Genomic DNA, 16580 nt, shown 5'->3' with positions numbered 1-16580 from the left:
GTTCGAGGTATAATATCTACATTGCTTACGGGAAAGACCAGCAACAAAGAAATGGATGAAATATTGATAGTTGGAGTGATGTTTATGAGGGCCCTTTAATGAGAGCGCATACGCGGACTTGAATCTTCGAGAACCACTCAATTCCAGAAAAAAGCTTGAGTTGAACTCCTGACTTTTAATGGCCACAAGAGGCTTCTGGTGATTGCAGGCGTGTTTACATTATGACCCATCGTACTCAGACTCGCAAAAGTGCCCTTGCAACGAGGAAGGAGCGCTGACTGATAAATAAATAAATACATATGCGCGTGTTAAGAGGTTGCGTGAATGATTAACTCCTTTTCTGTTTGATATTATTGGACGTGAGCAGCGTGTCGTTCAAATTCTCATCCACTCGGCTCAGACACGCAGTCCTAAAGAATTGTGCTCGCGAGGAGGAGAGGCTCTCAGGTAAAGTTAACGGCGCTCAAGTAGGCTGTAGCCCATCAGTTACTCACTGCCAGCTAGACATAACTCGACTAGGCTGTTCTCTTTTTTTGGTCTTCATAGTTTAGGCCTACGATATAAAAATTGATAAAAGAAAAAAACGCTTTTTGACTACGAAGTATTGCTTATAATGAAAATACCAAAAACTCACATACACGTTTTCCTGTGTGACTTATTATCTTAATCTTAAATAGAATAATAATAGCATAGTGAATAATAATTGTGATCCCACACTAACAGCAACAAGAGTAATAGGTTATATTCTTCTTGCAATTATTATTATTATTATTAATACATATTTTTACAATGGCATTACTATTAAGTATTACTGAATCATATTCTGAAAATGGGTATATATGGTGGCTGTAATAATTTGGAATACTGTTTTGAGTCTGTGCTCGTGCATTCTTCGTATTGTTGTTTTGTTATAATTATTTTGAAATGTATTTCAGACATACTATTTTAAATAGGTATAAAAGAGCATATTTTAAGAATATAACACTTAATTGATTCATTTCTTGTTTATGGGAATATTAGTAGACGGTTTTTGCCGCCTAGTATCAAACTGTTTGGAAATATGGTAAAGTTTACTTGTTTCATATATTTTATACGTTTTCTACCTACTAGATGCTATTAACTACAGACAGACAAACCCTCTGTTTGATTTGAACATTTATATTTGAACGAGAACTCATATTTATGGATGCAATCACTACAGTTAAAGGTCATATACCAATTTCTTTTTTCAAAGCAACGATTACGACCAGCAGAAAATAATTTTTGACTTGAATTTTATCCTGACCGCAGAGAAGCAAGTTTTATAGACTACCATAAATTAATCAGTAATACTTATACACCTAAGTTTAGATTGTATGAACTGTGAAACACTAAAATGATGCGCTTGAATGACGGAGGGCTAACCTCCTGTTTAAACATTTTAAAGTAATGTTTCTGTGCGGTCCGGCTGTGATAGTTCTGAACACCACTGCAACGTAGGCTATTGCTAATAGCATCACATCGGATTATTTTAAAAGGTGAGGTAGATCTAAAATATTCAAGTGGAAGACACGTTGGACATGACACTACAGTTTGTTGATAGTAACCATGATCTTATGTACTAACTATTTATATTTCTGACATAGCCTATATATAGGTTATGTTAAATAACTATTATAATATTAAGTAAAGAAAAAAAACATTGAGGATAGCACATCCACAATAAAAATATATGATGATATTTAGATGTAGGCCTAATATAAAAATCCACAAGATAGCTATTTTATTCCAGTATTATTTCACTAGATTGTCATCAACATCCTTATAGAAAACATAGACAAATAGAAATATACTATAGCTATATTCTGCGAAGGCCTGTCTCTATCGCCAGCGGTCCTGAGACCTTGGGCACCCCGCTGAGAAGGAGCTCTTGAACGACATTCCAAACAATACCCGTTTAAATTAAACGGCGGTTACAGAGGGCACGTGAAAAATATACAGAAATTAAGACAGCTTTAGTCGCAGACACTTATTTCCCCCTCCAACACCCCCTCCCCTCCGCGGTACGGTTTGACTCAATGGTAGACAGCGTCTTCTGGTGGCCGGATTTTGAAGAAATAAATGTGTAAAGACAAATATAAAATATTTCTGAAAGGGTATTGTTTTCTGAAGAAAAAAAAAACTAAAGTATATAATTTATTTTACCTATTACGCCTACACCTTAATTTGCAGGGATTTTAGCGTTCATGTGAACTCTAGCGCTGACACACAGATGTGCGACTGTAGAGATTTCTCTGATCGGTCTAGAAACAGGTGAATGCACCTTGTGAACCTGACTGTTATAATTAAGTGTACTTCGCACATGCAATTATGACAATTAGAATCATAACGTGCTTCCTTCGAAGTATTCGGCCTCCTTAATCCAGTTTTCAAAAGGCTCTCTTAATTATCCGAATCAGGCCCGCTCCTCTGTGCTGGAGGACGGCTATCATGGTCAATTAACGATAATTAGACAGAATGCTTTCACTTGTTTGTTGGAACAAATCGGCGAATATTTCAAGCGCGTGCGGGCACAATTCTAAAATACTGCTTCGCTGTAGCTGAATTAACAGACTACAATACAGTAAACTGTATAATTCGTTATTCATCTCGTCGCGGTGGAAAATTATTGTGTATGACCACTCAGTGAACGCTACATTCTTTTGATATTGTCGATATTTGCCTTTATACCTATTTTATAAAACGTTTGATGGGAATGCTGGTAAAATAGACGATAAGTCTATTAATATCTATTCCTAAGTCTGTTAATGGATAAATTGTTATTATACTGGGGATTGGATTTCAGGTTCAGAGATTTGGAGCCAGGAGTTGGCCGGTATGCATGACCGACTACAATACATGCCTGACATCTAGTGGGCAATATCAAGCATGTCTAGGTTTTCAAAGCATTAATGAAAGAAATCTGCTGTCACGAGGCTGACCTCTAGGGGGTGCTGATGGCACAGTTAGCAAATCGCCAGACCTACAGCATATTGTGCGTGTTTTCTTTTCAGCTTGAACATATTGCCTGTCATTGTCTTATTAATAGACGACTACACGACAGTTTAAGCTCAACTATTAGTTTAACCAAGCAATGAGTTGTCAAACAGAATACTTTAGGTCACTTAATCGTACTGCTGGAAATGTGAAAGAAATGCTCTAACAAACACGAAACACGTGAAAACTGGCACCCTGTTGAAACTCTGGTGTGGCCTATTGTTGTTGGAAAGACAATTGATAATGAGTATAAAACAAAAAAACTAGACTGTAATTATGTAGGATATATTATAGGCTTTGGACTACTGTAACCACATCGTTATAAAATAAATAAATAAATGCATAAATACAGCTTATGAAGAAAAACAAATGGAGTTTAAATTAGCCTAAATGTTGAATATTTCAAGGTTGCGCTGCCATAATTAGCCCGACACCTGTCTGTCTTCAAATGTAACCGAAAAATTGATTTGCAAAACAGGCTATGAGTGACGCCTGGGTATTCTGAGTTAAATTGAAAGTGGACTCGTACTTGTACGACGCACTAAACACTATCTAATTCTAATGTGATTATTTTCATCTTGCATCCCTAAGCCCAGATGATCGATTATTCCGGAATCGACCTACACGGCATAATTCCAATTGATTAATTCAAACGGTCGGAGATGTAGCCTATTTTTAAGGACTCAGACAAACACCGTAAGTGCTAATTCAGCAGTGGTGATTTTGTAGCGCGTGCATGTTCCCAGTATTGCTTTAAAATGACATATTACGAACATAATACGAATAATACATAAAGTATTTCTGCTAGGTTTTCCTTCAATTTGTAAAATCCCTTCGGCGTCTTTCTTGGTCACTCCCAAAGCCAACCAAGTTTTAAAACACCATTGTGTTGCTTAAACCTCATAAATTTGTCACTAGGGGCTGATTAAACATCACTAGACCTAAAACACTAAGGATTTTGTCTAGGTCCCTTTGGAGAGCGCACAATGGTCCTTTCAGATGGAGACATACAAAAAAAGTGTTTAAAGGAAGACGGCGCGAGGAGAGCGTTCTAGTCAGTGCCCTCCATATGTGGTGCAAGGTGGCCGCAGGCAGCACAAAAGACCAGGTGACGACTAAATACAGTATTCATCAAAAAGAGCTCGAGATCACGGATGCATGTGAAAATGCACTTTGGTGACGCATCACTAAGTAGACTTTTCTTTTTAGGTCATGGTCAAACCTCAGGGAGTGAGAGATGTAGATGAACAAGTTGCAATGCAGGGAGTCAGAAATGTAGACTTTACTTGTAAAATAAATGTGCATGCTTACACGTAGTGAAAGCAAAATAAAAGTCATTATGGGAAGCCCATTGTCAAGCCAGTACATTCCAGAACTGGGCATACACTTCACCCTGTGTGTCTACTCTGTGCTAAGGGAAGTTCCTACCTATAAGTCCTGTGTTTGCTCTTCTCTTTTGGATAAAAGTGAATGTCTTAACATTTGAAAAGACTGTCGCGTCTTGCTGTGCGCTAACGGTTATGCTACTAAGCACTATGTGAAACCTATTATACAAATAACTTTAACAATGACGTGGATTAGCACAACGTGTAGGCAACGGCGGAATATCATAAAACCTGATTAATTACATGGCTTTGTATAGCTAATTTTCTTCATTTGCCTATTTGAAACCACTGGTGTTATTTTGTGGTAAAAATAAAACATTTTCTATTTCAATTCATTCTTGAGAATGTAACAGCTATATAACTGCACATAACTCCAACGAATACAAAGAGCAAACGTTTATTCTTATTTTTTGTACAAAAAAGGAAAATAAAGGGACATCAACCTTCAGGTTTTCTAACTACAAACTGATGCCGTTTGTCTGGGGGGAAAGGCCCAGTATGCGTCTATATAAAACATAAATCTCATTTTCTTGACTAATATGTAAACATTTGACTTAAAACAAAGCATTGGTTCAAAAGTTAGTCACATTCCCAAATCTGTGCTTGTGTGCCATAATCACCATAGTCAGTTCAACACATCAGATCGGAAAACATACTATTCCTAAACATAAAATATGTGCAAATTGCATTTACGTAGTTACTGTATACACTATATGTTTAAATAGACCACAACATGCTTTGTAAAGCACGTGTTGCAACTTGTTCCGTGCGGAAGTCCATATCGCAGAACCTCACCAGATAAAGTGGTGTCTTGGAGCCGCTGTGTTTGGAAAGTGCTGGTACTGGTTGAGAAGCGCGAACGAAGGTAAGTGTTGAAAAGACCGGAACCCTTGAATACTGTGAGGTGATGGGACCATACAGCCAGCCTTTTCGACATCGGCGGTGTAGGTCCGACATGGTTCATCATCCCGGATCAGAATCGGCACCATGACCCTACGCATCACCGATGGCTGAGTGAGGTCCTGGCCACACTCCGCACGCGCCCTTTTCATCTTGTATCTGTGATTCTGGAACCAGATTTTCACCTGCGTGGGTGTTAGGCTAAGGACGTGCGCGAGCTGCTCACGTTCCGGGGCGGACAGGTAGCGCTGCTGACGAAAGCGCCTCTCGAGCTCGTACGTCTGGGCCTTGGAAAACAGCACGCGGCGTTTCTTCGTCTTCTCTTGCTCTTCTCCCACGGGCGGCTCGAGTGACTTGGTGGAGACATCAGACGTCTCCGGATTGCTCTCATCTGAAGCTAAAATTTTAAGACAGTAGTCACGTGTAAGCATTTTTTTTTCTGAAAATGACTTCAGTTCACCAGTATAGCCAAGAAATGTTGAATCGTGTTTAATGTGAAAACATTACAGCTAAAACGCTAACTGGATGTAGAACGGGTCTGAATTTATATACACTATTTATGGCTTAGTAATCTGCAAAATAAAAACAAATAAACAAACAATTATTTACTCTTTACACAGCTTATTTAAGTACGTCAGTGATGTTTGATAACTTACACATGCAGTGACCTCTATCGCTGTCAATCCAGGACGAGAATGGAGATCCAGACAGCGAGTGAACTGGAGACAGATGCGTCGCGCTCTCGCTGTCATTTTCCGGTAAATCCAGAATACTTCTCACGGTGAAGCTGATCTTGGCAGGAAAAGCCATCACGTTGAATCGGATCCAATTCCAGTGTTGATCCTCAGTCTGGAATAACTTATCCAAGGACGAGCTGTAGAATGACGATTCGCCAGATTTCGGAGCGCGACTCTAAGTGGCCGTGTGTACACTGGTGGGGTGGTGTTTATATAAATAGCACTTAGCACAGCTAAACAAGGGCAGCTAGGCCTCTCCTCCCCATGAGTATTACGTACCTGAATGCCTCGAGTGCTTGGGTCGCAGTGACGGTAGGTGTCAACTCGACGAAGAATACCCCGTTATTTCCACAATGACTGAAGAAACTCTTCATCATTACTGATTCGTCCGAATTCGTGAAAGGGGGAAACGGATAATGGTAATTGTTGAGGCTGAATCACGTCTTGGGTGGCAAGTGACAACAAGAGACCCCCCTCCTCGCCGCCCAAATAACATATTTGGATATTTGCATACAAAGTGATCAATTAGCGTTTTCATTTTTCCTTTTCGTCTACGTTTATTGGCATATTAGCGTGTATTCAGAATGAAGGGTACAGATAAATGTACACCTTAACATGACTGTGCATGACTTTCAGATTCTCAACTCTGTTTCTAGGTTCTTTAAACGAGACTCCGATGAAGAAGCACACAAAGTAGAACCTGCTCATTGAAGATAATGTAATAAGAGTTTTTTTTCTTCGTTTTTCTTAGTTTTTCAGAATGCCTCACTAATTTTGCCAATCAGTCGAAATTTAGTGCACAAACATGTATTTAATATTTAAAGACGTTATTCCATATTTAACTTCTTTCACATATCTTTAAACTAAACATAACTTTTAAAACATATCTAACATATCTTTTAAATATCCGTCATTCTTATATTTGTCAATGCATTTAAATGCATCAATTACATAACTTTTAAGTTTAATTTAAACTTAACCGAAAAGTGCAAAATGATTCACAAGACTTTTGTTTGGAAAGAGGCCGAGCAACAGGACCTGAGTAAATAGTACAGTTTGTTTTATTTTTGGATGGAGTTGAGGGTGCTCAAAGTCTAAAGCGGGGGCTGACGCTGGCTCGCGCCCCGCACTTCACCAACGTGCGCGAGGCAGGTTGTGGGCTTTCCCCTGCGATGCTTCGCGCCACCTCTCCCGAGAGCGCGCCTAGCTGACAGCGTGCACGCTCTCAGTCAGAGTGGGTATCCCTTCTCTTCTAGTCGTCCTGGGTGGTCGAACGAAAAAAAGGAACACAAATACATGCCAACCAGCGACCGGGAACAAAAGGGGGAAATGTAGCCCTGCGTCCGAGACCCGTTGGAAGCATTTGTTCCAGTCAAGATTTTGCATTTGTTCAGTCTTGAAATAATGCTTGATTGACGCCCCTGCACAATGTCCTTTAACTTTCTGGGATAAATCCGTGGTTGTTCCTTGTTGTCATGGTTTTGAATGGGGCTGAATGGGATGCGGCGCTATCGACTGCTCCGTGTCTCCTGGCGCACAGCACTAAACCGAATTATTAGTTATGTGTTTAGAACTGGAATCAAACGGCCCGGGTGTTCTCGGACATGCCAAGTTCCCAACCCTACAGACGACATTTAATAACAGACAATAACAAAAAAACATGACCTCATTTTAAGGGTCGTGGTCGTTAAAAAGTTTCAGGTCTTGGCACACAAATCGTGAATTCATAGCAAATAGAAAATTGAAAGATATTTAAATTTTTGTTTTCAGTATTGCTGAGCTTTAGACCACAATCACAGGGCTTATATTGTAAACGCGTTTCACTTCATTTAATGTTAATTAATAGTTTGCCGTGGACTTTTTTTGCAACACTTGTCAAATTAGTTTGCCAAGCTCTCTGCATAAGTACCAACTCTTACGAACAAAATAAATATTTCTAACGACCTCTCATATCTCTTTAATCCATTACACACCCACAGTTATAATGAGTCTAGACTTCTCAGAGAGCGTACACTCTCAAATTCCCAAGGGCTCTTCAGTGACAAATATTTACCCTAGTTATTAGACTATTCAGAGTCAAATAAGGCCGAAAGCTATAAGACCGGTTAAGCAGAATAGCATAGAAAGACAACGCCGGTAGGTTTAATCCGAAAAAATGCAGCTTAATCCTCAATAAAACCGCAGTGCAATAAGCAACGAACAGCCTAAATTAAGAAATACATTCGGAATATTCGACATGGGTCTTAAAAAGATTTAGTAAATAGATTTTCGACATTAGATTATTAGATTTTCTATAGCCTAGTGCATCCCGGAAAATTTGATATGAATGTAAATTCAGGGGGGTTTCGCCCTTCACCCATACTGCATAGTAAAATTCTCCTAATTTATAGTTTTTCATCTCACACACACACACGAGACAGAGAGACGAAATGTGTCTGTTTGCGTAATGGCGACACAATATAATAAATAAATTAGTAAACATGATGCAAATAAACGAAATGAGGAAATTAATCACAACCTGAAATTTGCCTCGTCAAATCTTAAACGCCTTATTTATTCTAACCATTAGGCCACTGCTTTAAAATACGTTTAATATGGACAATGTATACTGTGGATTTTCTTTTCTGAGCACGTGTCAACAAACACACAGTCAGTATGAATCAGTAGCTCTGGACTGATGTGTGGAGGAACTTGAAAAATTCATGCGTTCTCGCATCAGGCCATCCGGAAACACCAGATATCCTGTGGTCTGTCATCAAGTAACTTCCATCACACAAATAGCTCCGCTTCTCTGGAAACAACTGTTTACAGATCAGTGAATTTGCAGACGTGTGTGATAGGTATACTCAAACCAGAGACCCACAATACAACACCGCCCTCTGTTGGACTCTATCAGGTCCCACAGTAACACATACACCTTCAGATATCCATGGTCGTCTGAATTTGCCCAATACATGCACCCAATTAATTTACTTGGATCTATACGACTGAAATCAAGTTACCTTTCCATAATACTCATGTCTGTAACGTACTACTATGAGATTCTAGCATCTAATAAACGGATCGATCTATACGTGTACTCGGTGAAGGTATGATGGAAATCCTATAGCCTAGGCCAGGGGTACTCAACTGGCGGACCGCGGTCCGGATCCCGACCCGAACGCAGTCCTGTCCGGACCCAATCTCATTCCTGATTAACTGGATACGGACCAAAACAAAACCGTAGCATTTATTTCAGGGCTATTGAAAAAACACTCCGTCACGAGTGTTACGTTTGCCACCCCCGCTCAACAACTTACGTTCGCCACCCCGCTCAACAACAAGCCTGCCTGGTTGACGCTTCGCGAGCGGCGCGAGGGTCCGCCCGGCGAAAATGACGTAATCGCTGTGGCTCCGCTCCGCGTGTGCGCGAGTGTCTCGCGCGCTGTCGGTTCGAGAGGTCGTGCATCTCTCGAATTTTGTAACTTTGCGCCGCGCTTCAGCGCAATGAACAAAGTCACGTTTTCAGGGTTCATACACCTTTATAAGGTGGAATTAAAGCTCTTGTACGTCACTTTCAAGGTCCATTTCAATATTTCCCAGCATGTTAAACATAATTAAGTTAAATATTTATACATATACTCGAAATAATTCGCTTTTTATCACATTATTTAATGGTTGTTTATTTAAAAAACGCCCAATCTTCACGTCTTCACGTTCTCTCATGTTTCGTCCTGGAATTACAAGAGGCTCGTATTTGTTAACCTAATACAAGAGAACTATTCAGTCAGACATATTTGTTGTGAAACCAAGTAGTTACAATTTCAAGCATTTTAAAGTACTTTAACCTAAATTCCAGCACTTTTCAAACCTGAAACATATAGCAACATTAAAATTGGTCAGGTAAATGTTCATTCCCCTGTTTTGAGTGGTGTTTCTACCACATATCGTTTCGGACAAAACGCCTATCGTTTCAGAACACTGCAGTGACGCTCGCGAAAGTATTGTAGCGTCAGACCAATGGGGGGGTACCGGAGAGTGACGCGAGTACCCATGAGCCTCTTCGGCTCCAACGGTGTTATGTGTTCATGTATGTTTATGCCTATGTAATGTTATTAGTAATTAGTGTTTATGGACATTGTTAGTCGAGTCATCCTGGTTGTCATTATGTATTTGTGTCTCTCCCAAGTTTACCCTCCGTCAGTGTGTGATACCAGTACACCTGTGATTTACCTCGTGTTCCACGTACAAGTCTAAGCTCAATTAAAGCTCCTGTTAGCGCGCCTGCGTGCGGCAAACTAACCTCATATAGGAAATAAAAGCCTGTCTTTCCTTGAGAATGGACCTGCCTGCGGCCTCTCTCTTCCACACCACGCCACAGTATAAACGCCTCCACCGTTCGCGCACCGCCCGCTCCCCCCCGCTCAACAACTTACGTTCGACACCCCCGCCGCACCGGACCTCAGGGCACAGGTATCTGCCAAAATTGGACCGCGGACAAATTTAGTTGAGTACGCCTGGCCTAGGCTACTCTGCCTGATTGACAACGCTGAAATTATTCACATAGTCTAAAGCGCAACCATGGACATTGTGGTGTTTACGTTACACATCAAACACTTCCAATTTGAGAAATATAAAGCACTGTGTCAGCAGTGAGGGTGAAAGCTGAGTAATTATTTTGATTGACCTTTCGAGTACGTCCTGATCTAAGGAACACAACGCAATGAGATATAAGGAACAGCAGGTGGCGCTGCTTATCCGTCCAATACACAAACAGGCGTTTACAGTTTTACGTTTAACCTGATGCCAGGATCAGACGGCACTGCGCTCTAACGTAACCTTGACAACATGTTTTTTTCTCTGTTATGAAGACCGGAGAAATACGGTGAAAAGCTTTTGTTCGAAACGAATATTGTTATATTCAACAATACTTAGATAATTATATTACAAGCATGTAAAGTATTTGTATTTAAACTACGGCAAAGTAGGCTGGTGGAATGTAGTATTGAGACGAATGTGGTGAGATTTAAAAGTATGATCGAAGCTATAAACTATGAATATTGTTGGCTTTGTCATTATAGTGTGAAATTCTGAACTGACCACGATGACACGCGTGGTTAACCGGCCGCCGTACTCTACGCCTACGTTCAAGTTACAACAGTAGATAACTTATCAAAGGTGTTAAGCCGCAAAGCCGTTTAATGATAATGTCAACACTATTTAGAAGATAAAGGTTACCGTTATTTAATACTTCTTTATAGCCGACAGAGACGAGCAAAATTTGATCAATAAAATTAGGTAGAAAATACATATAAAACATAAAATTAACCTTGTGAAGTAATTATATTCGATATATAGGCTGTAGCATAGGTTTCCATTGGATTGATAGCCTATACGACCGTTAGAAGGTTTTAATTTATTAATTCGACTACATCTCCAAGTGCAATAAATGCAGTCAGTGCGTTCATGCTGATATCCCGCATTCCGCTACCTTTTATAGTAACCCCCACGAAGAACACTGACCTGATTATGAACGCTAACGAATTAACAAACCAATCTGAAAAATATGGCAATTTGCAGATCACAAATAGGACGTAATTATATTATATTTGGCTTCTCCTTACCTAGAAGTATTCGCCTTCTAAACTTCAAGTCTATGTTTTCAAGTTGATAAAATTTAATTGTTAAACGGGTGGGTTAGGAAAAATAAAATATGGAACATGCTATTATTACAAGCAGTTATTATGGTGGTCTTATAGCCTGCAGTATAATTTGTTTCTATACTTTGTTAAGAAGACTGCTAGGTATATTGTTTGTAATAACGAATTGATCACTATGATTTTCAGACCTTCAATTATTCTATGCTAACCAATAATCAATTAGTGATTATGCAAAAAAAATAATTCGCAGTAGTTTGTTTTAAAAACAGCATATATATATATATAAACAATAAGAAGTTTTAATTGAGGAATTGAGGAAGACATTTATTAAAACATATTATCGAAGGTTATTTAGCATTCTTCTTAAAAAATAGAAAGTTCAAGAGTGGTGTGTTCTTCACTGTATTATGAAATTTTCGAGTTGTGAAAATGTTTAATGGAACACAGATATCGTTATTTACTAATTAACTTATTGTTTTATATTTTTGCACTTTGTTACGATTTAGGCTTACAACATTTGGTCTGTAAATGTAGGCCACGACATGTTGCACAACTATTAAACGATAGATGTCTATTGGAGTTTAATCATTTTGCATAGAACTGCAGGCATAATTTTTGCGGTAACATAAAACGTTTCCTTTCGCAATCTCACTTGAAGCCCTTCTGATTCGGCTCCATGCTCTTTGGTTAAACTTGGCATCACTGTCACATCCCTTGAGATATCGTAACTTTTAATAACCAGCGCTATAAATGAACTCAAAATGTAAGCAATACCCTTACAGTTTTTGTTTCTTGCAAACAAATTGGATACAAGACAGGTCGCACGAGCCAGAGAAACAAGTTACTACATTCACAGTTTTCCACATTCACATATGGCCTTGGAGGCTGGAGAGAAAATTCTGGATATCTTCCTTTGACCTGTCGACGCCCTGCTGTCCGACACGACAATTCATCAGAATTTGTTTATTTTCAGTTCGTAGCACGGGTGCACACGCAATCACATTGTCAAAGATTATGTAATGTACTCATAAAAATGCAAGATAATTAGTAAGATAACAACATGTTAGTCGCTAGCAAGATATACTTGATAGAAAACTATCACTCAAGTAGATGTGATTTCTGAAAATAAATGCATTTGTCCCCCTTATATGCTATATATATATATATGTATATATATATATATATATATATATATATATATATATATATATATGTATATATATATATATATATATATACACACAACCTTTTTTCCCCTTTTCTACATCCTCTTCCTGCGCCATCATCAACGTATGTTGCTCAGAAAATGGTTTGTGCAAATAGAATTGATTATAAGCGGGATGAAGTGGAATATCATAGTTTCGGTCTTATTTTGAAAAGCATATGCAGATTGGAATTTTCACTGATGTAAATACGTTAGTTCTGAACTTGCAAGGAAGCAAACTTGACCTCAAAACACGGGGAGTTACACATGATGCATAGAAATAAAAACTAAGTAACGTCTCTGTTCTATGGACCTGAGGAATGTGTCTTTTCAGACGACGTCTACTTTAACGTGGGTTTGGCATAACGGACTGAGATGTAGAGTTGTTATTCTTATAGCTGCCTTAGGGAATACATCATACATCATACATCTAGACAACAACACTGTCCACAGACGAAGACTGCGTTTATATTTTTGTTTCCAGCGTGTTCTCTACGTATCTTACATTCATTGATTGCTGAAGACCTACGACGAATACGAGTTCTGCTGGATATTTAATTTATGTAACATATGGCAAATTAACTTTCAAAACCAACTTCACGACCTAGGTGTACCAGTCGCCGTCTGTCGCTTTCTCATAATCTTGCTAGACATACAACAGACTATTTTTCTTCTTTCCACATATTCTTTGAATCTTACCTAAAGAGATGCAAAAGTACCCTTAAACGTACAAATCAGTATAAATCATTACTATATCAGAGCATGCGGAATTTTTTTTATAAAAGACAGAGGAATGTATAGCAAATTAATCACCATAAATTCACATAAAATTTACGATTAAAGTATGCATATTCGTCATGGACGCATGAGTAATTTCAACAAAGAGTCAACAAAACATAGCGGTTCCTTAAGGTATAATAAAGTGTTTATGCGTTTCTTTAATTTATTTTAACATGCATTCTCTAAAAGTACTAAATAATTCATATTTATGCCTATTTATATTGAAATCTTGGGGATAAAGTGATTTCTAATTACACTGGCCACACGACTCGAGACTACGAAGAGTTAACGATGACAGTTTCCGACATCCACTCTTTCTGTCCTTAACTCAGAGAAAATGTCCTTTGGCACGCCATACGTCATGAAAGGGATTTAATTGTTGTGCCGAATCACCAGCGTAAAATGAAGGCTGTCAGTGTAGTTTGATGGTACTCACCAGAGAGAAACGAAAATATTTAAAGTGAGCAGTACGTGAAGGTATCGTTTACGGTTCTTAACCGAGATAATCAATTACATCGGTTAAGAATGATGTGACGCACTGACTTGTGGTGGTCTGGAAAAAAAAAGACACTGGCATATGCTAAAGGCTACTGAAAGACAACTACTGTTTTGAATTACTGAAGAGCATTGGTCTTCATAACTCAAGTACAATAATGAATTAGATTAGGTTTAACTTCAAATCTGGTAAACTAAGTATGCAGACTATCCACTATTATATTGTATCAGTCAAAAATCTTTAAAAAAAATTAACCAGCTGCAAATTGTGCTAGATAAGCAAACAAAAAATTTCAATAAATGCGCAAATGACATTAGATCTTGGGGAGAAGAAGTTAGGCTATATATAATCTAGATTGCTATTCCTCTGGTAACAACGCAAATGCAAATTATGAAATTGGTGACGTAAACAAAGCGGGATGAGCAACTATTTAACCTCTAACTTCTCTGACATCTCATACTTCCTTAGAGATGTACAGCATGTTACACTAGAACTTTTATATAAAAATGTAGACAGAATAGATAAGAATGTTTATTCAGTAACTTGTCGGTAAAAAGGTTGTATATGCACCCAGCTTGTAATGCGACCGTCGTTTCACTGGGTGAAAACTAATTATTATACATTATACATTGTTATCAAATTATAACGCTAACAGATGCGTTTTGATTAGCATATTATAGGCCTACACTGCACGCTTAATGTATATAATTATTATTATCCTAATTATTATCCTAATTATTATTATTATTATTATTATTATATGAAAGAAAGCAATGTTTTAGAACAACAATATACTTGGCTAATGGTTTTCGAGTACTACTAAACGCAGCATCCTACGTGCCCTTGTTAGGGTTCCCGCAAAGCGTAATGACAAGATACCCAGCCGGCCGTCTCTTTTATCATCTTCTCTAGGGAACATTAACGGAGGATGCGCGTTTCCTTACTTTTCAAGGTTCAATGAACTATCCTTGCAAATTAACACAAAGAAATACTAAAACCCTTCACACTGGACCTAGGGCTCCGTTGTTCTTTTCTCTGGGCCTCAGTCAATATGGACAGCTTACATCTTACCGTATTCAGTGTGCAGTTAAGTTTAAAACACACTTTTCCTAAATGTTTTGAGTTATTTAAAAAGTATATATAAATATAAGTATATCCTGTCACAACGAGACACTTATAAGTATTGTAAGAAACACTCTGCGTGTTTTGTGCAAAAATAAACTTGGGGGGAAATAAATAAAAGAAAAAAAAAACTAGACTGGCCCAGTCAAACTAGACTGTTTAAGGCCAGACACTACTGAAGGGTAAGGTGATCCGTTGGGTAAAGATGCTTAAAGGGGCAGGAGCAAATCAAAGGGCGTAGAAGCGTCGCGTAAATGTCCCCATGGGTAAACAGGAAACAGCGATACACACGGCCTGCGAGTGTTTTAGGCACCCAATGAATGCACCGTCAGCCTGTTCAAACATAGCTAAGACCAGCAGAACAATGCCCCTCTACACCTGATACCAGGGTCTCAGAAAGGCAGAAACACCGAGACTGGATTACCTGAAAGTGAATAAATTTGGATGGTTTGCTTTTCATGTTTGAATGTGACCGGAATGTATAAAGCAAGCGCATTGCCACCGAGGTGCAGCGGGCCTGTCACGGGTAACGCGCGTCTTCACCAATGAGCGTCATCTCGCTCTTAAGAGTTTGAGGAGTTCGGATTATTTTTAGTTGAAAATTAAATCTCCTTATGTGTATTGACGTTATCCAATAAAAAAACATAGCAGACATTGTACAATGGAACAATATGTTAAATGGTGAACCTTGATATTTGTACAAAGGTCAGGCGTACGGTTGTATCTGCTGTGAAAATCGCCATGCAGAAACATAATTTGCATAAGCACAGCCAACAAAAATCATCAATACAAATGCCCCGTATTGTCTAAAATAAACCGTCATATCCTAAGAGATTTCCTGAACTTTAAACCACAGACGGTTTGATTTATTATTAGCTTTTTGATGTTTGTTTAATACGTTTTATTCGATTAGGTTCGACTGAGGCAAAAGCAATGAATATACTTCACATAACATACGCTATACTACTATTATACCCACCTATTAAAGTCAGGCCTACATTTATCACGTTTTAACCAAATACGCGCGTCAAAAACGCTTGCATTATTTCTCATGCTGCCTAAATTATGAACCTTTAACGTATGCTTATGAAACATCGTTATGAAAGGCTCCCATATTTTGCTTTGTCTAAAACTAATCCCACATCGAGGAAATACTGCCCATTAGACGGAATAGAAGAGGGAAGCCTTCAGCACGGGGACTGCTCATCTCAACTCTTTCAGCCAATAGACACGCAGCGCCAGATAACGGCACGATGTGATTGGATGGCGAGGATCCGCTTTAGAGGAAAGTTTGAGCGGCCG

At 38.7% G+C, this 16580-nt stretch overlaps 1 protein-coding gene across 1 annotated transcript; it reads right to left on the bottom strand.

The window, feature by feature from the left end:
- Positions 1-4899: 4899 nt before the first annotated feature.
- On the bottom strand, positions 4900-6709 carry nkx2.9 (NK2 transcription factor related, locus 9 (Drosophila)). Its single transcript, XM_076978812.1, has 2 exons — positions 5957-6709; positions 4900-5697 (listed from the first exon to the last, which is right to left on the bottom strand). The coding sequence occupies exons 1-2, from the start codon at positions 6108-6110 to the stop codon at positions 5192-5194; spliced, it is 660 nt and encodes a 219-aa protein (XP_076834927.1). The 5' UTR covers positions 6111-6709; the 3' UTR covers positions 4900-5191.
- Between the last annotated feature and the right edge of the window lie 9871 nt (positions 6710-16580).

This window comes from Brachyhypopomus gauderio, chromosome 17 (genome assembly GCF_052324685.1).
Source record: "Brachyhypopomus gauderio isolate BG-103 chromosome 17, BGAUD_0.2, whole genome shotgun sequence".
Classification (NCBI taxonomy): domain Eukaryota; kingdom Metazoa; phylum Chordata; class Actinopteri; order Gymnotiformes; family Hypopomidae; genus Brachyhypopomus; species Brachyhypopomus gauderio.
Note: the sequence above shows the minus strand (reverse complement) of the source record. Positions and strands in the feature narration are given on the sequence as shown.